The sequence below is a fragment of the Heloderma suspectum genome, chromosome 2, assembly GCF_057233095.1.
Source record: "Heloderma suspectum isolate Gila_16-S chromosome 2, 16-S_ref, whole genome shotgun sequence".
Taxonomy (NCBI): domain Eukaryota; kingdom Metazoa; phylum Chordata; class Lepidosauria; order Squamata; family Helodermatidae; genus Heloderma; species Heloderma suspectum.
In genome coordinates, this window is record NC_139459.1 from 193,152,070 (window position 1) to 193,176,537 (window position 24,468).

The 24,468-nt window shown below is 46.1% G+C and overlaps 2 protein-coding genes across 6 annotated transcripts in view; one reads left to right on the forward strand and one right to left on the reverse strand.

Annotated features, from left to right (window-relative positions):
• RBMS2 (RNA binding motif single stranded interacting protein 2) overlaps window positions 1–7,326 on the forward strand; it is a 72,069-nt gene extending 64,743 nt beyond the window's left edge. Inside the window, exon 14 of the mRNA XM_084837129.1 lies at window positions 7,049–7,326. The gene's annotated coding sequence lies outside the window, so the exon portion shown is untranslated. The remainder of the gene's footprint in view (window positions 1–7,048) is intronic.
• A 2,914-nt stretch (window positions 7,327–10,240) lies between these two features.
• Window positions 10,241–24,468, reverse strand: part of BAZ2A (bromodomain adjacent to zinc finger domain 2A) — a 60,785-nt gene continuing 46,557 nt past the window's right edge. For 4 of the 5 annotated variants that reach the window (XM_084837120.1, XM_084837119.1, XM_084837122.1 and 1 more), the window contains exons 25-29: window positions 20,665–20,797; window positions 20,160–20,306; window positions 19,576–19,814; window positions 19,140–19,283; window positions 10,241–14,942 (exon numbers count right to left, since the gene is read on the reverse strand). In XM_084837120.1, the coding sequence (XP_084693246.1) occupies window positions 14,774–14,942; window positions 19,140–19,283; window positions 19,576–19,814; window positions 20,160–20,306; window positions 20,665–20,797 (832 nt within the window). In that variant the 3' untranslated portion in view covers window positions 10,241–14,773. The remainder of the gene's footprint in view (window positions 14,943–19,139; window positions 19,284–19,575; window positions 19,815–20,159; window positions 20,307–20,664; window positions 20,798–24,468) is intronic. The other variant, XM_084837123.1, reaches the window with a different exon arrangement.

Below are 24,468 nucleotides of genomic sequence, written 5' to 3' on the forward strand. Positions count from 1 at the left end.
AATAAGACATCAGCAAGATCTGCTTGTTGTAAATGAAGAGTTAAGGAAACTGCCTTAACCATGGTTTACTTGGTGTAGAAGGAACACTTAACCATGGTTAATACAAACCATGATTTGTAAACCCATTTCAAATTATAGTTTTACATCCTAGCCAGTAAGTCATGATATGCACAAGCGTCACCTGCACACAGTCCGTGTGCCATAAGTTCTCAGAAGACCTTGTGCTCCTCCCTTCATGCAAGCTCTGAAATAAACCAGGAAACCATAGTTAACCATAGTGTCTCCTTATGTCCAAACTGGAAATTATGGTTAATGGCTACCAAACAAGCAAGGCTTCTGAATCCTTGCTTGTTTGGAAGCCATTGAGCATAGTTCCAGGTTTGGAAATAATAGGAGTCTGTGGTTAACTGCGGCTTCCTGGTTCTGGCAGTTGTGTGAAGGGAGGAGCACAACGTGTGTGAATATCCTGGCTGATTAAGCAAGGATTTGATCATCCAAACTGGGCCCAAGTCCGCATCATCCCTTTTCCCAGGTTAGAACTGTTTATGCAATGATCCTGCTCTGGCTCACCTTTATTTACACTGTTAGGAGTAGCAAATGCAAAGAACTAAACTCGTGTTGCACTCCAGCAAGACTTGGTTGTGACTAAAGGTGCAATTCTATGCCCCTTCACTGGGGAGTGAATTCGGTAAAGCTTATATCTAAGCACACATGCATGGGATTGTATTTAAGGAACACAGTGAAGTCTGATGGTAAGATCCATCAAGGGAAATCCATTCCATCCATGGAAATGGCATTTAGGGCGCATAGGAATGTGGTTGCAGGTGTGCCTCTTGGTGTTTATCGACCATCTGCATCACAGTGCTTGTCTGGGCCCCATTGAACTGGCTGAATGTGTCTTCCAGTGTGCATGAAAATGCATAGATGCATCTTGGGCCACCAGTTGCTGTCTGTGACTAGCCATCTATGGCAAGAGCTAGATCGGAGGCAGATAGTTTAAGGTACCTTGGATACAATGGTTGCTGTAGTAGTTTTATAGCATCTCCTAACCTGTGCATCATCTGACATAAAATATTTTTGCCTTTCAAGCCCGGAATGAGGCCTTCAGGTTCTTGGTGGGGTTGCTGTGAATGCCCCCTCCCACATGCTTTTTTAAATGAATTATGAAACTTTGGAGGATTGATTGTTAAGTTCCATTTCAGAGAAAAGTGTGTTTTAGAACATTGGTGGGATGGTCTTTTCATTGTGTGGCTCCTAATCTGCATATTCTGAGAAAACAAATGCTGGCGTTCAGCTACAATGAAATATACTTTGTTTCCTAAAATAGAGATTAATTTCCTTCTCAGAAGACATAATGTGCTGGGTTTCCCTGAGCTTCTTACAAGCATTTTCACTTTTGTTACCTTCCAGGTTCAAATGTAACGAGAAGGCACCATGGGTGAATTTCCACATGGGGCTCTTCATTGTGGTGGCTGCCACCATTTTGAATATTTGGGGCATGGCAGGGCCACGCTGTAGCTTGTTGGCGTGAACCTGACAAGAGGGGGTTGTTGGGGTGGCTGGCACCCACCCACAACCCTGAACCAGTGCATGGGTTCTGGGTGGCTTGTTAACCACCCCAACAACCCACTCTCACACATAAGGACAAGGCATAGCGCACCCCTGCCACAGCTCAACTATCAAAAGGGCAGCCACTACCGCCACAATAAAAAGCCCCACAGAGAAATTCACCCATGGTGGCTTCTCATTACCTGCCAACCAGGTCAGTTCTCTTTCTCTCACTGTCCTGAAGGATTTGCTTTACCAGAAAGCCAGCATTTTATAGGGACGTTGAACACATTTTTCCCAGTCCAAGGAATACACTCTTGTGTGCTGAAAAATCTCTCTGCATTCTGATGAGATGTACTGGATATGCAAAAGCCTGCAGCTCAGAGCTAAGCAGGTGATACCCAGCAATATGGCAACACCCTCGTAAACCTGTGCGTATCTCCTATGTGGATGCCCTCCTGCAAGCTTGAGTGCAGGCTACTGAGGATTCCCAGCATATGGGTGCCCCTAAGCTGCTGTCCCAGTTTTCTGGATCTGAACAAATGGCTTGGATGTTTTCTTTCTTGCTTTCTTCCCCCCTCATGCTGTCCTTTGTTCCAGTTAATTGCTTTGCAGGCTTATTCCATGTGCTTTCCCTTCCAATGGCTTTATCCCCCGCGCCCTCCTAGACACTGCATATGGTGCTTGCTCGATGGTCAGTCACCCATCTTGCAGGCGGATGCATCACACTGGCAGTTCTGTGTGGCAGGAACTAGACAGCCTTTGGGGATGGAGGGGAGTGCTATTGGGGCACATCTGGGTCCACTGATAGGAAGAAGACAGGAGCAGGCCACCCCTTGGCTTTCATTCTGATGCCCCCGCCTCTCGTCTGCCGTTTTTCTTTTTTGTTTGCCAAACATATAAAATTATGTCTCCCAGGGATGGTGGGGCCTGGCTCAGCAAATAAAACAACAAATACTACGTGCGTTTTCTACATGAGTACATGAGTTTAAGAAGCCCGATGGGGTTGCCTAGCAAGGCCCACTCCATGCAGAAGGGAAGCAAGGACTGGCGAGACAGCAGCAAGGGAGCAAACAGAAGGGCAGAGCGCAGGGGTCAGAGGTGGTCAAGGCAGAAGGAAGGCAGAGGATGGGGGCAGAGACTAAAGATGAGATTGTGGCTACTGGCGGTAGCATGGAATAGAGCGTTAACAGAAAGAGCTTTTGGAGGGATTGGGATATGTGAAAAGCTGGATGCTAGCCTGGGTGTGTGAGAATGTAAGATTGTAGGAGAAGCTGGTGTATGTGCACAGACATGAGAGGCAGTGTGCTGTGGGCATGGGTCAATTACAGACCACCACCACCCCACTGCAAAGCTTCCCTACGGTCCTAAGCCCTGTTCTCCCCCCTCCCCCCCCTCCTTGCCCTAAAGCACTTCCTCGCATTTTCCGACCAAGGGACACACCCACTACAGCCAAACCTGACGTGATTTGGGGCAGTTTATTCCCCTTTCACTCCATCCTTCCAGTTCTGGAAGGAAGCGTGGTAGTTAGGAGAGATGCTAGGCTTGCCCACCCTAACCTCTCTCCTGATGGCACCTTGGCTTCGTAGGTGAGCCACCCCATCCCAGTGGGAGACTGAAGCAACAGCCAGAGCTTTCAGCCACCCTTACACAGGGCAGCGAGGTCACATTTACGCCTCTTCTTCACTACACTCCGGGAGTTGACACTGAGCAACCACAGCCTGCTCCAACCATGATTTGGAAGCCTGCGTGCCTAGTGTGGGGACCGAACGTAATAAGCTGGGGCCTAGGAGCATACACCTCTTGAGCTGCTAGATTTTTAATCTTGTGCCTTGATTTCCCCTTTCCCATTCTGCCAGTGGGGGGAACCAGTCCCTGCACTTTAAACTTCCAGTCCAGTTAAGGCCTTTTCCTGTCCGCTCCCCCCCCACACCTCCAGTTTGCAGCAAAAGGATCCTACAGCCTTGTCCTGACCTGTGCCAACAAGGCGCCCTGTGCTCTCTGCCCCAGCCTCCCTCTGTGCATCACTGTCATCTCCTGCAACACACTTTGCCCCATCCAGCCACCCACCACGCTGGAGGAGGAAGCAGTGCCTGCCTCCGAGACCTGGCAGACTGTAGATGAGCCTCAACACTTTAGTTCCTCTTCAGTGTTGGGTTTTTTAAAAGCAAGCACCATCGTCCAAAACTACCAACTCCATGCTTGCATTGAAACCCGTCCTTCTTGGAAGTTGTTGGTGCTATTTGGGAAAACACACACACACCCCGGTTCAGAACTTCCCTTCATATTTATGCTCACCAGTTCCAGTTTTTTGTCATTCTTAGCTATACATCTACCTCACATGCACTTGCAGTTCATTTGCATATCCCGAACCGGCAAACTGCACCTTCTCCAAGGGACATGCTCCCCACCTCATCCTTATCCTCTGGGCTCCTCTGCTTTGTTTGGGGGGGGGGGAGAAGGGAAATGTTTTTAACAAACAAAAAAATCACCCCCGTGTTGCTGCTAATTACTGAGCGTTTTGTTAAATGTACCACCTTTTGCTTAAAAAAAAAAAAATCCTTTGTAAAATGTGCTAGTTGGTTTATTTGAACTTGAGCAGAAATGTTTTGTCCAAAAGGAGGGCACCATTTTGTGGCCTCAACGCGGGCCCCCAACCATGGCAAGAATCCACACAAAGATGATAAAATGATTCCCCCCCCCCTTTTGCTTAGACCTTGTGCTCCAAAGCCTTTCCTGGCTGCATTGCTTGCACTGGCGAAGATGAAAGGTTCCCAGCTAGAAGGTCTTTAAAGCCACTGGTCTTTAAAGCCACTGGTGATGGCCACAACTTCTCTTTCTCCCCCCCCCTTTTTTTTAAAAGAAAACATGCTAAAGCAAGACACAGTCTCATTTTGACCCCTCCTGAGAATGCTTGAACTGTCAAGGCATAGCACAGACAGCCATTATGGAGCAGGCTGCCATGCATGGGAGCAGATTCCCGATGTGGTGCCCTCCCTAAGAGCTTTGCTAAATATGGAATTCAGAAGAGTTTGGTTTCAATAACAGGAAGGAAATCATTGGCCCCAAGTTATGCAGGTCTGCCTAAACCATCAACATCCACTCCTAATTTTAAATCTCTGGGAGCTGATATGGATGCCAGAACCAAATCGAGCCAGAAGTCACCTGTTAGCAAAGTTAGTGGAGGGAATGCACTTTTTGCTTTCGGGTTGTCATAGTTTTTGCAGGCTATCTGGGGTTATGAGTCAACATGAGTGGGGGTGGGGTGGGGTGGGGAAATACTTTTAGTGCCACTTGGCTGCTAAAACTTCTTCAAGCATCTAGCCCTGGCTCAGAGTAGAAAATAGGAAGCCAGGTGGGCCAATGGTCTGACCTAAGATGGCTGTTGTAGACTGTACAAAAGTGGCTGCACGCTCTTCTCACACACACACACTCTCAAGTCAAGGGCAGTAAGCGGCGGTCCTTGTAACCTGGAAAGTCTGTACAGAAGAAAATTATGCGCCTGACAAACGGTGGCTTCCTCAGCTCAAAAACCAACATGTGACATGGCACCAGTAGCAATTAGGCAATTTCAGCCGGGCCGGTGAGCAACCAGATGATAATCCAATCCAATCGTATCCCGCAAGAGACACAAGAGTCCAGTGCTGGGGTTTCCTGCTTCCATTTTTTCGCAACAGGCGTGCTCTTCCAGAAACCACGCCACCAGAACCCTTGGTCATTGTTTCTGGGGTGGGCAGGAGGAAAGGAATGGCAGCATTGTCTTCAAAACCCCCACCTTGCTAGTCATGGAGCTGAAGCAATTTGTGCTATCAATAGTTGAGTGGTCAAAAAGCGACGAAATAATAACTTCCCCACCAACTACTTTGACTGTTTCGCATTCCAACAGAGATGGTTTCATGGTTGTAGAGTGCCCGGTGTTCTTCCCCTGTCTTCCCATTCTTAGCAGGAAGTGCCAGTGTGGATCAAGCTTAAGCAAAGATTTGCTTTGATTCAATGCAGCAAGGTCCAACCTACCCCATCTTGGACAGATTGTCTGCACTTTCCTCTGGAGCAATATGCCCTTTCTTGGTAGTTTTAATGGTTGCACTGATGCCTTGCCCTATAGCGAATGGTCATTAAAGCAGATCGCAATAGGCATCCACCCTAAGCAACATGCATCTCATCTGGGTCATGTCTACAGCAGGCAACAGGCTAGCTAATGTGCTTTAACACACTTTGTACTCTTCCATAGCATTGGGACATGGTTGTGAAATTTTCGCTTTAAAAAAACACGTTTGCCATGGATGTAAATGAGTCTTTTGTAAGCATATTTGGCGCTCAAAGCAACAGAGGGTGGGTAGCTTGTGCCTCTGGCCCCATTCGTGACACAAAACATTCAAAACTCCATTTCACAGCTACTGGAGCTCTCAAACGCAAGCCCTCTGTGCTTCCATTTGCCACAGACATGCTGAGAATTCTTGATCCCCACCCCACTTCATGTCTCCATTTTACCTGCTAGTTTTATTTATATACTTAGGACTATTTGTACAGGGTTTTTTTTAATTGAGAAGTTTCTATAGTTTTGTATCTTCCATGCTACAGCCAGGCCTGCTTCTCTCTCTCAAACCCATACTCCTTCCTCTCTGTGGAGCTCTGACTGGTCTCATTTTGAACAAATTTTTGTTTTGAAATAAAAGGTGAAAAAAAAAACCTGTTTGGCTTGACTGTTTCTTGGGAAGAATCACTTTTAGACTAGATTTTGCAGCTGATGGTTATCAAGACGTTTCAGTGGGATGTCCGTCATTCTCTCCCTAATATTAAAGCAGATCTCAAAATCACTTAGAGATTAATTATCCCTTAACACAAAAATGTTCAAATAATATCTCGAAACTCTGACGTTCTATGGAAGTTTATCAAGGGCCTCTGAACAGTGAGGACAGGAGCGGTGGACAAACTTATCTCGGACAAATCTTCCACCTAGGGGGCAGCCAGTGGAGAGTAATGGGCGTAAATTTCTGTTGGGCACCTGAGAGACAAACCTGGCCGGTGCTCCATATGAACTGGCCATGTGCTCTAGAACATGCAAGAAATCCGCTGCCTTAACGTAAGTAAGCCACTCTGTTTACACAAAAGGGGGTGGGTGGGTGTATATGAAAGAGTAAAAGGCTAGACCTTCCCTACCTTTTAAATGTGTGCTTTTCGAGAGGAAGAATATTCTAATACAGCAGTAGTTACGATTAGGTGGCAGCAACTCCAGGGTAGTGTGTGATCTTAGGTGGCAAAGAAACCAATTGCAAGGTATTGGCCTTTATAACTGAAATCAAGCTTGTGAACGTAATAGAAAATTAAGGAGTCTTGGCTCTAAGCCAAAAAACAAGGAAAAGTGACCCAAAACAAAAGATAAAAAGTTCTCAGGTGCCTGATTTTTTTTAACATTCATCCTGCCTAATTTTTTTCAGGCACCGGAGAACTTTTTCTCTTTGTTTTGTGACACGTGCCTTCCCGTCTTGCTGTTTCCTAGAAAAAGACACCAACAACAGGAGACATCTTGCAATGAGTGACTAGGAGCTCACTGGCCCTAGTATGCAACCCCACCAATTCCCTGTGAATTAAGAGTTCAGACACCATCTTGAAGAAGATTATGACCCTGTAAACTGATGTGACCAAATTGACTCTGTGGCCAAGATGATGAGATCAGGGTCCTAAAATATGGCCTGGGCTATGGAATGGAGTATGGGTGCAGAAGTCAGCTCCCAGGTAAATCAAAGCTTTGTTTTAAGAATAAAGTTTCTAGACCTTATAGCTGTGCAAATTATTCTTTATAAAATTATTATGGAGTGGACGAAGTTAATAAAACCCTTTCCTCTCTTTATACTAAAACTTGGGGGTCTCCCACTAAAATTGGTTCACATGACATGATAGCCCACTGTGACTTAATTTACCCAAGAGGGTAGTTGCATTGTGCCGGGTGGCATTTATGGTGCTCAGCCTGCCATGTCTTCTCTTGTAGTTAATTCTCAAAGAACCCTTGCTGCCTGGGTTCACACGACACAACAAGCCAGGCACCTGGCACAATGCAACAGCCCCCGCGGGTAAATTAAGCCATGGCAGCCTGTTGTGTCACGCAAACCAGGTTTTGCAGTAGATTCAGGACAAGGGGAAATACTTTGCCTGGCACAAAACTAATTTATGGAATTCACTGCTACAAGAGATAGATGGTAACAAGTAATTAATTTATTAAAAAGTGGAGGGGTTAGACAAATCATGGAGGGCTATCAGTAGCTACCAGACATGAAGGGTAAGCGGAACCTCCCCATTCAGTGATGGCACATCACTAAATACTAGTGGCTGGAGGGGAGGACATCAGGGCAGGACTACTGCCTTCAAGCTCTGCTGGTGGGCTTCTGGAAGGCATCTCACTGGCCACTGCTGGAATCAATCTCTTGGACTAGATGGACCTTTGGTCTAATCCAGCAGGGCTCTTGCCATGTTCTAAAACAGGCTTGAAAATGTGTGGGGGAAATACTTCCCCAGGGTCCAGAGATGCAGCTAAGTAAGATTTTGAGAGCTTCATTGCACCACATACCTCCCCCCATGATGAACAGAAGCAGAAATCATGGAATAGGAACAAAGGTATGCTAATTTGCATAAGGTCTATAGGCTACATATGTTCCAGCTTTTCTTTGTACAGAAATTACATGCAGCACTGTCTGTTGACATAGCCTTTACTATAGGCAAGTAATAAAATGGGCCACCAGGAACTACAAACTGAAGCTTCTTCCATATCAACATTACTTAAGAGAGAAGGTTGAATAAGAAGCTATTGGCAGAAATTAAACACTTTACCTGTAGGGCAAAGTAGGCCAGAAATGATCCAGTGTGACTATGAAACATGAGCTACATAATAGTACTATCCTACTTTGTGGGGTTACCACCTTTGGGTTTCATTGCAAGCTGATTTACTTTAGAAAAACAAACCCACCCCTACCTTGGGTACCTATCTGTGTGCAATTTTAAATATGAAGCAATTAACATATACAAGTAAAAGCAGCTTTTATTCCTTCAACCGTGCACAGAGGGCTAATCCACTATCACAGAAATGGTTGTGATGACTTTTCTTCTGAAAATTCACAAGACAAAATGTTCTTGTAAAATGGCCCTATGGGAGACCTATCACTCATTAACACATCCTGAAAAGAGGATATTAAACCCGGCACCTTAACCACACGGGGTACTTCTACAAGGGCGGAAGCTATTGAGGTGATTGTTAAGGATGCATCTGGTCACCTCTTTAGAAAGTCAGGATCCAGTACTGGCCCTTTCCTACACTCTTAGTTTCCAGTGAAATGACTATTTCTGGCAGCTACTCCTATTTCCCCCCTTTAATAACTGTACAAATAGAGGAGTTAAGTAAAGGTCCCTTTCATTTGTCTTCTTTTTTTTTTAAGCAAGTTCTAGCCTTTATGGCTGGCCACACAAACTTTGAAATGTGAACATGGGGTCTGATGAAAGCAACAAAGCCAGAAGGGGACTGAATGTAAATGCCCTATATAGTTAATTGCTCCTCCTCCTGGCCTATGGCCTATCTCACCTCCATACACTTCCTCTGGTCCTTTAAACAACCTTCCAACCATTCAACATTAGCAAGGTTCATATTTACATTAATTTGTTCCAGTCAGAGATGGTCTTAGCTTGAGGTAAGGTCAGACAAGGCTCAGGTTGTAAATGTTGGGTGCCGTGAGCAACAGAATTTGCTTAACACAATTTAAGGTTTTGGAGACTTTATAAAAAGTGCCAGTGGGGAGGGGAAGCTTCTCCAAGATGTTGCTAGGCAAGGGCATTGCATACAAGTTCTCTAGTGCTGCCTCATCATGAACAAAATGGTCCCGCCTGAAAGCACTAGCTCTTGGAAGGCTGCACACAACATGGCTGCTTGCCACCATGGTGTGAACATCTCTCTCTACTATTGCTTGAGAGGAGCAAGCTGAAAGGCTAGGTGGATCTAGTCCAGCCTTCCCCAACCTGGTGTCCTCCAGATGTATTGGATTACAATTCCCAGTATGACCCAGCCAACACATCTGGAGGGCACCAGGTTGGAGAAGGCTGATCTAGTTTTTCCCCCTCTGATGCCAAATGAGAAAAGAAAGCAAGTAGCTAAGGCTGGCCTGGATCCCAAATGCAGAAACCGGGCTGCTTTTGTGCAGGAAGTGGACAGCTCCAGTTTGAGCTCAGTACGTTTCCAACAGAGAAGGTCATGCCAGGCTGAGGGCTGTGTCCTCTCTACAAATAAACACCACTCAAAATTCCACACCAAAAATGTCAACACCGTGAAAAGTTTAATATGTGTGAATCGTGCAGTTGGATTGGTTCTGCTTCTGGCAGTCATGGGAAAGGGGCACTGGACCACCGGAAACTCCCACCCACCTTGGCTAATGGGATTTCTCCTTGCACTAACTATGAATGCCCTTGCCAAGCCTCTGCTTCGGCATTAAGAGCTAGACACCTTTCTTTTCTTTTTTTTATGAAAGTTTATACAGATCCTCAGGATGTTGCATTCTGGTGATGGTTGAATTACACACAGGCTGGTTAATATTTTAATAGGTACTGGGTTGCCGAAGAATAGGGGATAAGAGGGATCAAGAGGATGCCCAACAGCTGTTAACATTCAGATTGTATCAGGCTCTGATGAGAAAAGACAACATTCTCAAGTATATTCTTCTCTATCAAACGTGGATTGGTTTTTGTTTATTCTTTGAAACTTGACAAGCACTCTAACATCTGTACTTGTGGAAACATCACAAGGAAACAAACAGGAATTCTATACTTTTTTTTCTTCCTTTTAAACCTTATTAAAAATGAGGTTGGTCCTAAAAATATAGAAAGAAATCAATTTAAATTCACAAAAAACTGTACATTATCAAAAATTCACTAAAACAAACACATTTGGTTATTCATATAAAAAGTATGATCCCCTCCCCTTCATGCTGTTCAGAGCATCTCACAAGATGATGGGTTGGTTGGTTCCTTTCTGATATCAGATCAAGATGAAAGGGGAAGAAAAAGCCAGTGGTTAAATAATAAGGCCAATTCTAGTTGTGATTCTCAATTTAGTTTAAAAAATCCATGTAACTTTCAAAAACAACAAGGTATTTATAAACTGATTGACAGACCATATCCCCTAATGAAGATCAAGATTAGGACAAACCTGGATTCTTTCTTTTAAGGTGTGAGGGTTTGAATCTAAAAAGTCAACATTTCTATAGCAAAACAAAACAAAAATCCAACAATTAACACTTCCATAACTCTAGAGCTTTCTCATGACCAAGGAAAAAACCCCAACAGATCAGAAAAAACATTACTTTAAAAAAAAAACCAAAAGAAGTTGTTACAGCACAAGTTTAGATAAAATATAAATATTTATGCATAATATAAAGTCAGTTTCAAATAGACTTCAAATCTATCTCTTTATTTTAAAAGCAAAAAAAAAATCCCCAAATTTAAAATAAAATAAAGTTTGAGGTTATTTGATAGAAAAAGGCTACGTTTTGTTGAAAACCATGGGGGGGAAGTGAGTTTGGGGTAGAGGAAGCACAGTAAGGGAGGTTTCGGTCTCCAGGCTACATCACCTGTGGTTACGTTTTACTTACATCAGTGCTCTTGCAATTGGATTGGTCGACGCGGGTAGGGGGAAACACACACACACGTGCACACATACACACACACACACACCCCTCACTCAGATGTGGCACAGTTGGGATATCAGGGAGGAAAGCCATTTCCTGATGGGACCCTGCCAGCCATTTTTCTGCCCCTAAGTGATACCCGTAATTAGAATGGTTTGAGGAGCTAGGCTGGATATGAAAAGCAGCAAGGGAGTTAAGGTTCCAGGGGGTGGCTTTTTACCCCTCTGATCCACCCAAAGTGGTGGAAGAAAAGTGAAAGAACCAAGTTGTTTCCTCCAATCAGTCCCATATGCCTCCTTGCCTCTGCACCAGCCTAGGGAATACTGGTCCAGCATTCTGGAGCAGAGACTGGAGAAAAACCAGCAACAGCAGTGCCCTCGTTCTAGCTCAGCAGGCAGTTGGGGTGGTCTAGGATATGAGGGGTCTCAAGGCCTATGATCCCGAACATAGCACAGTTCAAGCAAATGTTTCCCTAAGCAGCAGTCTCCCTAGAAACCATTGCTCAGCAACAGTGTGAGGCGAGTGCTCCCGGATCATGTTTTTACTTAGAATACAGACTGCAAGTAGGTCCCCACATACCATGAAGGGATGACTGATAGGGAGATACTGCATTGCGAACAACAAAGATGGCCCATTCTTCTTATGCTTGTCTTGGGGACCTTTCTTTTTAGGACTAGTTGTTTTTTAAGAAGGCCTTTGCTGTGACCTCTATCCCTCTCTTGCTTCATTCTGTAAGAGGCAAGTGATGGAGAGAGTGACTGAACAGGAGATTGTCTGGCTTCAATCACAACTGTTTGTAATAAATAATAATAATATTTGAATCTGCTAAGTGTCTAGCACCAGAAATGCAAATGCAAACACCTGCAGCCGTGTGCTAGGAAAAAAGGGGCCAAAGCTCTGTTTTGCATCAGACTTGCTTAGAATGGCCACAGTCCACCAGAATAGCTCCTACACGGGCCAGATGATGATGTACTCGCACGTTTCTCATTCATCACCATGGAGCTTGTTCAGCAGATGTTCCCAGTGGGTTGTGTATGCTGTTCAATCACTCCCTGAAGCTAGAGTAACCCATACCTCATCTGAACAGTGGCTGTAGCAGGGCCCTCTACACACACATAGAGCTCTATTCTTGCAGGTTTACAACCAATTCTGGTTTGGGTGGTTCTGGCACTGGTGCAGTGCAATAAATACCATTGCCTGCATGAGAAAATCATTATGGGTAAAACAAATCACAATTAAGCTTCCCCCTCTGAAAATACTTGGAATTGCGTTCAAAAAGGGAGTAGGCTAAAATAGTAAGAGCGTTCACATTGGTTATGTATGTGTGTGTGATCTGGGGATTAAACACTACACAGAAAATGTAGGCAAAAGCTAAAGGAAATACCTACAAGCAGTTTCAGATCTTTAGACTGAGGACAGCTGTGGACATTATGGAAAGCTGATGACCATTTAAGCATGGGTTTCTCTGGCTTCCTCTTTTCATACTTCCTGTATAACCACACTAAGAAGGAACTTAACACCTCCAACCACAGTGACACATATCATGAGGGAGATATACACATTACTACTTTATCTTCACTTGCAATGTAATGTCCAGAGCTCTGTTGAGGCAGAATCCCAATCATGATAACCAAAGGAAGCTGCACTTTAGATCCCACAGGTTAAAACATGGTTAGGAAACAGGAATCCAACATGGAGGAGAACGAAACAGTGACAGTTCTCCATCACCTTGTCCTTCACCGAATTTGAGGTTCAGATAACCATTAAAGCAGGGGTGGGCAACTTCTGGGGGTCAGGGGGTTGAACTGACTCCCTCCAAACCCACTGGGGGCTTCACCTCACCCTTTCTAAACTTGCTATGGCAGCAGCAAAAGTTGCACCAGTTTAGCAAGGAAACAAGGCGTGTGCTCCATGCACACCTTGTTTTCTTGCTAAATTGGTGCAACCTTTGCCACAGCTGCAGGAAATTCAGTAGCGGCAGTGGCATGGGACACAGTGGGCAGGCCACATGCTGTCCACCCTTGCATTAAAGGATGGAAGGGCTGTGCTCCTTCCTTTCTAATGGAGTTAATCCCATATCTCTCTCAGGGAGGAAAGACCTATGATAAATTCAGAGTCATGTTCCAAGCCAGGAAACAATCCCGTCACACATACACATAGAGTGCAGATCAAGCTTTATAGAAAGTAGCCATCCCTGAGGAATAACACTGGGGCAGAGTTTGGGGCAGAGTTTGGGGCAGAGTTTGGGGAAGGGGGGAGACACTCAATAAGGCCAGGATCCCATTATATGATCTCCTGATGAGCTGGAAGGGGGCATCAAAAAATCCAGTCCCTCCCAAGATGCAGGTTTCCTCATCCCCACTCTTCCAAGCTCCTGTACTTTGGTCCCTTGTAGCCTAGCAATACATTCCAGCATGTTACCCACAATCAGAGGGAAAATGAACTGTATTCTCACAGAAGTCTGCTTCAGTGTACCACAATGGATTCATGAGCTGCCCCTGCTGAAGACTTCCCTGTGGAGCTGGGGTGGGGATAGTGAGAAGGTTAATCCAGTTTAAATATGGTTTGCATGCCTAGACAAAAGTATGATCTGGTTGATATTGTCTCCTTGGTGGACAGTTGCTCTGGATTATTCCCATTTTGTTCAACTCCCTTAGAAACGAAATATGGAATAAACCAACTTGAGCAAGTGTGTGCAAATGGGTATGTTGATCTAGATTAGCCAAACCTGGGACCTTATGATCCCCTTTTTATACAAAGGACTTGAGTTAGGATCACCTCTCAAATGAAGTAGTACATCTTGGTTACACAAAAGATGCAGGGCTGGAAGGGATGAGACCTTTGAGAGGGGGGAGCACACCTTGCACTCACATGGACCAAGTCCCTCAACATCCCACTCCTTCCCCAAACGCACACCAACTTTTAGCCATACTCTTGGTTTCAGAAAGGAAATTAAGAGCTTGGAGGAAGGAATTGGCCACAGCTATGGTGGCTGTTCAGAAGGAGTAAAGCAGGGTTGAGAGGGACAGAAGTGGGAGGGCCAAAGGAGTGGGGGAATAGAAGCAGCATGTTTCAGTGTCATCAAGGTCGTCATTCCCAGAGGCAGGAGTGATCTGCTTTTATACATTTCAACGCGACTCTAAAAAGGAGGAAAACTTAACGTCCACGTTACTGGCCATTAATGCATGGTACTGACACTGCACAGAAAAAAGTGTTCTTACACATTCACTAAGAACTATTGCTATTATTAAATAGCCCCAGCTAAGGTGGGGTCGTGGGTGGTTGTTTTTCCATTTGAAAAAAGGAAACTTTTTTTTTTGGCTTACACAGTCAGAGAGTTTCTGTTGCTTGGAGCGAAGAGGTGAGGAAAGGGCTTCTGAGGATCCAGGCGGTGAGTTAAGCCGCCCCCATTCTTAAATGCCAGTCCAAGTCCAGTCACTGTGTGGGGGGGGAATCAATCAGCAGGTAGCAAGAAGAGCTCCAGAAGAGACAGTGTGCAGCACAGGGGGAAAGGGGAGGGGCTTCCCCTTTGGCTCCTCTCACCTCTCCCCATTCCACCAGCTTCATGGGTTTGTCTCATGTTTTCCCTGATAAAATTCCTCCCACCGGCTCTCAAAAAACTGACGCATGGCCAACCCCGCCTTGCCCACCTCCGACTCATCCTCATTAAAGGTCCGGCAGTTGTCGAACACCAGGGCAGCATCAGCAGCAAACTCATCACAACTTGTGTACCTACGGAAGTCAAAGAGCAGGGGTCAGTTTCCAGGCTAAGAAGCCCACCACTCAGGTGGGAACTGCTGTAGCTCTATAACAACATAAACAACACTCAAGGCTCGTCTCAACCCACACTGTTGTATTCATCTCTAATTGCTACGAATCTCCCATCTCTCACACTCTATCCTCCTCCTTTCATTTCTTCCTACTGGTTATGAAGCAGGAAATTTCGAAAGTAACAGGCCATGGCATAATCTGGAGGTGTGGCCTCTGAATTACAGCTATTACTTTCTTCAGGTCTACAACATTCTGAGCCAGATTAAGGCAATGAGCAACCCTTCCCCCTGCCCAATTTCCCTTGCTTGAACCACTGCTATTTGTGGGCTTAATTAGAAAAGGGAGGAGGCGCCGAGCATAAGCAACTTGTAACAGGCTAAGTCTGGTCACTAACAGCAGTAGGACTGAAAAACAGAGAAAAAGTTTGTTCGTGATCATCTCCATTTATCAGGAAGGAAGCATTCTCAGTTGCAAATTCTCTTGTGCAGGGTTAAAGTTTAAAGAGCAAAGCAAGTGAGCATTGCCTACCATTCCCACTGGACTGGGCCTTCTTACCAATCCACCAGAGTCAAAGTTTCTTCCTTCCTATCTTGCTCTCTGTAAACATGTGGACAATAACAAAGTGGAGGGTTTAAAAAAAAAAACCTAATTAGGAATATGAGAAATAGAAAAAACAACAAAGCGTCTTGGGGCACCTTAAAAACTAACCCATTTATTATGATAAAAGCTTTTATGGATTAGAAATCCACCATCAGATGTATGATGTGTTATCCAAAATTGGCAAATTATAGATCAGGGGTGGGCAACTCTGGGAGGTTCCCCCTCGCCCTCCACCCCTGGACAGGCTTCAGGGTGATGTGAAAATTAATTTTAAAAAAAGAAAAGAAAAAATGGCATCCAAAACACTCCGTGGTGCTCCATGCACAATTTTTTCACTGAAAAAAAAAAAAGTTCGTTTTTGGGTGGCGCACTCTGCTGTCCCTTTTCAGAATTGTGAAGTAGCGAGAGAAAAAACTCCTGTTCTTTTGCATGGGAGAAACATGCTGGATGGCTCCCTTCCGAAGGAGCAACTCAGTTTCTAGATGCAATGCTACCAATGGCATGGTCACTTGTACAGTTCCCACCAGAGGGGGAGTATTGAATTCGATCTTTTATCCATGACGAACAACAGCCAAACCCATTGATCTGATGCTATCGCACACCAAGTAGGGAGGAAGAAAGAAAGACGACTGTGAAACTGCAAGACAGGGAGATGCTGACCGACTTGAGCCGGGGCAGAGTCAAAGACGCTGCTTGGAGGAGTGGTCAGGCTTAGTACGGTTGGTACGAGATCTAGCAGTGGAGTATTGCTTCCTTTGCTGCTGTGGCTGGTACCGGGGGTACGGTCTGCAGTTTGTTTCTCAAAGTATGAAAGCTGATGTCTAAACCAGCGACAAGGTCAATACGATTGTATTGTTGCTGTTGAGGCTGCGCAATTCCCATCTTTTTAGCTGTTGTTCTGGCCTCTTGTACAGAATCCATTTGGTAATTCGTCTTAGAATTACATAGACCTTCTCTGTCAAATGAGAAGTCTTCAATTCTAGAATGGGCCTCAGGTATTAATCCTGCGGACCAGAGTCATGCATGATGCCTTAGTGCAGCTGAGCCCACTACTGATTTCATGCAGCAATCCACCTGATGACATGCAGCATTGATTTGCTGGCGTGAAAGCTGAACTGCTTCAGATTGGAACCCTCTGGCCAATTCCCTGATCTTCTGGCAGGTAAGTGCATAGGGAATGCATCTTCTCCCACAAAAACAATTGATAACAGGACATCATGGCTTGGTAGTTTGCAACATGGAGTCCCAACACCGCCGATGAATAAAATCTTTGTCCCAGGAGATCAAGTCTACGGTCTTCTTTATCCACTGGAGATGCATGAGACCATTGAGACCAACCCTGGGCTGAGTTGACTATTATTGTGTTGGGCTGTGGGTGTGAGAAAAGGAACGTGGCATCCTTCTCTTGCACTTTATACATAGACTCCAATCTCTTTGCTGTGGGAGCCACAGAAGATGGGGCAGACCAGGTTTGCTTCACCGTTTAAAGAGTCAGCAGAAACAGGATCGCTGCCGGTACTGAAGACTTGGAATACACTGCATCGAAGACTGGGTCCTGGCCCTTTTCTGTCAGCTGGTGCACTTCTATTCTTAACGACTGTGCCATTGATAAAACTTGTTCCGAAAATGGCCCAGATCCTCTGGAAGGGAAGCTCTGCCTCGGGCACCCACCACAAAACAGCCGAAATAAAGGGCGGGGCAGAGGAATAAGGTGAGCAATCTGGCTGACAGTCCTCCAGCGGATCCCGATGCAGTTCCGTCTGATCAGTAACCCTTACTTGCTCAATCTGCTCCTGTATGGGTGGAGTTGGCACAGGAAGATTTGGAGAGGTCTGACCTGTGTTGTCTCTAGCCAACTGCAAAGAAGACGAGCGCAGAGGCACTGGAGGTGGCTGCTGGAAAACGTCAGTATCTGGTGAGCATGAAACTGAGGCTGATGGCTGTGATCTGTATCAAGAAGCTGCTCCTAAGTATCTTGCACGATTGTAGTACAGATCATAATCTCTTCTAAGTGACCATCACACTGATATGACCTTGGAGGACGCATGAACCAGCCCGAGTATCAATCCCACCCCTATTGAGGGGAACCATGTCTACTGCGATATTCTTCGTCACAGCAATGAAGGGGCAACTGGAACCGAGAAGCAGGATCCCCATGAACTGTGGAAAGTGGTGGTCTTCCATATCAAGAGGATTGCGATCCTCGATCACAGTATTGTGATCCTGGTGACTGAAAGCGTTGGTCCCGAGGGCTGAGATCGGGTTGATGCCGAACGGGGAAAAGGTCTCTAATCTCCCCTTCCAAGACCATAGACAGAGGATCCAACGGTACAGTGGCAGTTGGTACCAAAGGCAATGTCAGGGTTGGTGAGTTTAAAAGAGGTGCAGGAGGAAGGATCCCTGACTCTATTGATCTTGGAGGAGTCTTTTTAACCTCCTTTTTCTTCGGCACAGTCTCTGTCGCCGGCTTGGCATGCTTGGCCTTTTTGGAGGTTTTCTTAGCCATCGAAACTACTAGCAAACAGCCAGGAGTAGGTGGGTCTACTCTCTCCACCTCTGATGAGGATCAAGGAGGAGAGGCTAATTCAGATCTCGGCATCTTCTTAGCTCCTGCGGTCTCCGAATAAGATTCGGGCTTCCGGGTGTCCACCGCCTGAAGAGCTTTTTGCCACAGAACTGAGTTCAATCTATCAGAACGATTTTTACGACCTTGCTTGGAGAAAGATTGACAATGGTGGCAAGTCCCCACGACATGAGCCTCCCCAAGACAAAGAAGGCATAGAGAATGACCATCCAATGGTGGTCATCCGACGGTGCCATCCGATGGTGGCCATTTGCTGCCACAGCAGATGCACTTTCTGCAGGGGGCCTTTCAGTGCTGCACGCAAACAAGACAAAAGAACTAACTACCCTAACCTACATTTTTTTTTTTTTTTTAGGTAACAAGAGATACAGTGAGAAAAAGAGTAAAAGACAAAAAAGAAGAGAAACCTCAGCACTAAAGTCCTAACAAAATGGACAAAGTTCCCGAAGAGACAGCCGCAATGGCGGTCGAAAAGGAACTGAGATCGGCGGGAACCCACTCGGACTTGCCCAGCGGGATGGTTGGGGAGGGTTCCTGCCAAAAACAGTGTTCCTCATCTATCGAGGTTTCCCGAATGCAGGCTCTGCGCAGGCGTAGAGCCCATATGTGTGATGCACAGAGACGACGAAGAGCCACGGCATAGCATGTGCTAGTTCCAACTGTGCAAAATTATCACATTAATAGTGTGTGTGTGTGTGTGTGTGTGTATATGTATGTATGTATGTGTATGTATGTATATATATATATATATATATATAAAAATAAAAAAAAATGTGTATATATAAAAAAATACTTTCCAACCAGGGCTGGTCAATACAAGTAGATAAAAGCAGCAGCCTCAGATTTGTGTACTGAAGACTCATTTCTTGAAATTATTCTTCTCCTTCATTTAGTTATTTACTATAGGTGGGGTGCCATTTTTCAAAATGTTCTGAGCTGGCCCTGCTGTCAACAAGCTCCGTCCTTGTACTCACCCACCACGCAGCAGCTGCGCCCTCATGGTGGCAAAGTCCATGGGATTTTTGATTATTTTTCGGTAGCCAGGCACTAGCCGGGGGTTAACTGGTTCCAAGAAAGGCCAGGCGGCTTCATGTGATTCCATCTCCATCAAGATGATCCTGATAAAATGGGGCCAATACAGAGTTAGGGGCTAGTCTAACTGAACAGCTCAGTGGTCAAGGTGAAAGACTCTCCCAAGGAGCAGGCCCAAGGGACTTTATCAGAAATCTCTTCCCAGGGTAAAGCAAACTAAGAATTAGCTCCTCCCACACTTGAAACACTTCAGCATCACCCTCTTTCTCCTAACAATTCCAACCTTCATGTGGCTTAATCCCATTCCCCATGTTTTCCTCCTCCCTCAGCCTGCTCCATAAAATTCTTGTCAGCCCCAGACTTTGATGGGATACCTACTCGCAGAAGGTGAGGTCAGCGCTCTGGCCTCGTGTAGACACTCTTCTTCGCTTGGAGGGAGAGAGGCCTTCGCCTGAGTATCGGGGTGGCACATTTGTCAGGTTACTGCGCTGCTGAGATGCTGTTGCCCGAGATCGAGGGCTAAGCTCTTCCTTCCCAAAAAAAGCCCCAGAATTACCACTTTTCCGCTTCTTGAAACGTCGTGGAGAGCCATATTCATCCTGGTATTCTCCATGCATCTGCACCAGAGAGAAATTGCAAGGGTGGGGGTGAGGGTGGTGAGACTACCATCAATTCAAGTTAAGAATCTATTTTAGGGAAGGGGTTCCCCAAAGGCAGAGTCAGAGTACCAAAAACCTAGTGCTAACTGCTAGGGATATTGCAGGTTCCCTGACATGTGTGTGTGCATACACATGCATGCATGCGTGTGCGCACGCACACCCCCCCCCCCATTTCCTTCCCCAGAACGGACAGGCTGTTTTATCTCGCTACAAATTGTAGGGGTAAAGGAAGCCCTGCCGATCAAGAAGGAAAGATCATGGAGTTTGGGATGGGACAGATTCTAGCCCACATGGAGCCAGCACCTGAGCAATGCAGAGGGAGCAGAACCAGTCCCCAGGTGGCACCTCGGTCATCTTGGGCCGGTGGCAGTAGAGGTGGCAGCCACGATCGCAGCTATCGCATAGCAGCAGGTTCTCATCATCATCCCCTTTTCGGCACACTAGGCAAGTCTGAAGGGCAGGGAGAACAAGGAGAGGTGAGGACCAGCTCCAAGCCAGCCAAAACCTCTTTCAGAGGGCCAAGGAGAAAGCTGAGCTCTGAGAGGATTTCCCTTTCCCTTGTCCCAAAGTTTAGCTCCTTCACAACCCCCTTAGAATGGAGTTATCTTTCCATAGGTTCCACAACGGCTTCCTTTCCTCCTCGTACAGGCTTAACCACACTCCTGCCTCTAAAAGAAGCCCACAAGGAGAATCAATTCTCTTTTCTCTGTACTAGGAATTTCACATGTTACCTATATTTGCTTTGATTTCCTTACTTGCTTACACTTCTTACCCTGAAACAGCTCCTCCCCCAGCCCAGTGCTCTCACCGCTCTGACAACTGATTTCTCCCAGGCAATAGAGCGCTCCAGCTGGTAGATGCACAGAGAAACTTGGGCTGCACTATGGCATCTTTCCAAGGTTTGGCGCCACATCCGCATCCGGGGCGTGATCTCGTATGCACTGCAAAAGAAAAATAATTAGATGGGGGAAAGTAATTTTGCTCAGCAAAATAAATTATTAGCTTGGAGGCTTACAGTGGTAACTCCAGATGGAAACATGTGGAGTAAGAAAAAGGCACATCACTTGAATCTCAGTGGTAGACCTGAGAGGAGAACCCAGAAGGACAGGTTGTTTACCTGTAACTGTGGTTCTTTGCATGCATCTGTGAAGTCATACATATGGATTCTGTGGCCAAGCCTCACTCAAAATATTCTAAAGTGAACCAGAGTTTTGGTGAGAAGCCTGCCCCCACCCTCAGTGTGCATGCTCAAGCAGCATGGCTCCAGCCCTTCCCACTCAGTTCCCAGAGGGCACTGCAGCAGAAAGAGTGCAGAGCAGGAACCAGAGCACCTGCAGTGGGATGGAGGGTGGGTCTGAGCATCACACATACGGGTGATTGGCAAGCTGCTCTACTGGAAGTGGGGTAGGTGCATTAGGTCAGCAACAAGGACCGGACAGCTTGGCAAAAGGGTGCATCTGCTCTTGCCCGAACATCTAGTTTATAATGGTGAACAAAGGTGGAATGCTGGAACCAGGCGACTGCTCTACATAACTCTGGGAGAGAAACCCCACAGCGGAAGGCAGTAGAGGCCGCAACCGCCTTCACAGAGTGCCTCCACACAGAAACTGGGATGAGCAAATGTCAAACTGCACTACAAGATGGCACTAGTGAACTCAACCACTTAGCAAAGTGCTGTGAAAACACAGGAAGTCGTCAATGCAGCCCATTGTAGCAGACAAAGAGGCTCTGCATCTTATGAAGGGATACTGCCCAGTCCAGGTAAAAGGCAACCCTGTGGCACATGACCAGGGAATGAAGAGAAAACTCCAGTGGCACTGATGGATTCAGAAAAAAGCTTGTCTTCACACTGGCAGGTGAATCCAGGCAGGCTTTTGGCATATAAACTGGTCTGCTGCTAAAGGGATTTTAATTGGTTGAGTGTTATTTATTTCAATTACCGTTGTGCTTTTAATTAATTTGTTTTTATACTATGTTTTAATTAAACTTTTGTTTTTAATCTGTATTTTATTGTTAGCTGCTCTGAGTGTCATTTTTTGACAGAAAGGCAGGATATAAATTAAATAAATAAATGAATGAATAAATAAATATTCTATGCATGTTTTGACCTCCTGTGTTAAACATGCCAAACAAAGCCATGGATGTCTTCCAGCCCATGGCTTTAGAACCACAATCCACCGTATTGTGGGAGGTGTTAAACTGCTGTTTAGCAAGGCAGCAATCTTTGCTTTGGAATACCTTGGCCAGTTACCACTTGTCCTCTGGGAAGTGGCCAAAGAAGGTCACTGTTTTCTCCCACAAAACGTTGATAATGGTTGGGTCTTGTGGGCCTCACAATTGGAGATCCTGAGTGACAAAGCAGTGGTTGAGTATGCCCATGGCATGAAGCTTCCTGGCCTCAAGGTCCATTGGGGGCGTATGGATCTTCTGGCATGACTTATTCTGGGCTGCCTCTACAATTATAGTTAGGTCCCAGGTGCCTGAACAAGAAGACACATTCATGTTCCTGATTGTCCAAACACTTGGAGCAGGGGCTGTCAGGGTGGAAACTGAGCCCATAGAGCCCCAGAGCAGTTCTGATTCTGAGGAAGAACAGCAATCCGTGGGAGAGGAGCTCGTTCATCCCTCCCAGGCCCTGCAGCTGGCAGAGAGTCTTCCTGCCAGCATTCCTGGGATAGATAGTGACCCTGGCAGTGAGAAAGCGTGGGAGGGGGGCTTGCTGGACGCTCGGCGCAGACGCAGGGAGCGACGACAGAGGGAGGGCACCGAAAGGAGGCGCTCCGCTCGTCTGGCGCTCAAACAATGGTCGCGTCCCGAGGACCCAAGGGAAAGAGGGAGGATCTCTCCCTAGACCATAAGTTCAGAGTCTTCCCGCGGTTCTCCTTCAGACAGGGACCAACTGCCTTACCTGGAGCTTAGGCTACTCTGCTATCTATCCCCAGTGCAGTTCCTTGCTTAGTCGCTAGTGATTAGTATCTGTAAGAGTCATAAAGTAATAAAGGAATAAAGCCTTGGAAAGAATCCTCGTCGTCTGTGTCCTGAGTTGGCTATTGGAGGGGACTGCAAGAGGCAGCTAGGGCGCTCCTGACAGGGGCAGGCAAATGTTTTGGGCTGTGGGCGCATTTGGCAATTTGAGAAACTGACCTGGGCACCACCACAAAATTGATACCATGGGAGGCATGGCAAAGGACAAGTAACTTGCCCAAAAGGCAGGGATGGGGTCCGAACCCCAACACACTAAGCAACTCCTTTGAACCTAGTTTTCAGCACCAACAGAAACCTATTTCACAGCAAAATGCATTACTTGTACATGGAAGGGAACCTTGGTGAGGTGTCCATGGTTGCATTGAACCAGGCCGCTGGGTTTCAGCAAGGATTGGTACCAAAGGCATAGCTATAGAGAAGATTATAGCCAGCAGAGCCTAAACTCAAAGCATAGGTACCACTAGCAGCACCATTTGCGCTATGGAAACAGCCAACATTGAGGTCACCGGTACTGCCACTGCTACCAATGAAAATATGGTCGATGTAAATGGTATTGGTACCAATGCTGTGTAATGAGCATCAGAAGATGCTGTTGGTATGAATAGTGGCACCTGGGAACTCATGATCAGGTACGCTGCTGGAGCAGAGACAAGCAGGCAAAGCAGGGGTCACAAAGGTAGCATCCCTAATAGCCCTCAAAGCCACCGGTTCTGCCTTCAGTGGTTTGGAGATGGTGGAGGCAAACTTATGACATGGGTGACATTCATACCATGGCAGTAGTGAGCGGCTGGTGCGGTACTACTGAGAATCCAATCCTACTCATGAACAACTCCAGATTCATGATATCAAGGGTCATCCCAGATGGAGTATCTGGAAGAGTCCTGGTACAGCAACGAGGTAACTGTCTGTCCGATACATAGGACCGCAAGCCAGAATATCCGTTCCAATGAATCCCAACTGTGGCAGGTAGAGTGTAATCTGACCTCTGGTGTTAACATGATCCTGGAGAGGCCCCACAGGAACAGGTGACCATCAAAGAGGTCTCCCATGAAGAGAGGTGGGTGGCCAGTGACCTCACTGGGAAAGCAGCTCTGGTGATCATTCCCAAATTTCCCCTTCTGAGATGGAAACAGTAGGTACTTTATTGGAAGTGGGATGATCCAGCAGCCGCTGCTGAGCTAATCAGTACTGAAGGCACTCGTGAATGCTGCAGATCCTGAGTTGGCTACCTCTTGTCTCTCTTTGTTTTCTTGTGTGTTTTGGGACATTATCAATACCCTGTAGTGCTATTCCTACAGCAGAGCCCGAACCTGTGATGACCTATTTCATTGGGCTTGTTTAGTAAAACCTTGAAAACGTGGGCACGAATCATCAAAGCAGACCTCTCAGAAGTGCAAAAGGCATTGTGAACATTCATTCAAGGGAGGCAGTTTACTCCCACAACTAGAACATCTACGGAACGGTGCCTTCGAGGCCATAAGCTCAAGGCATTGAGGAGATGTCTGACGGTGCAAATATGAGAGAAACAAAAACAGCAAATGAAAATACAGAAGTATACAAGAACAAGAAGGCAAAAAACCCAAGAGAATAATAAAAAGGTGAAGAAAAACTCAGCTTGATCTTGGAC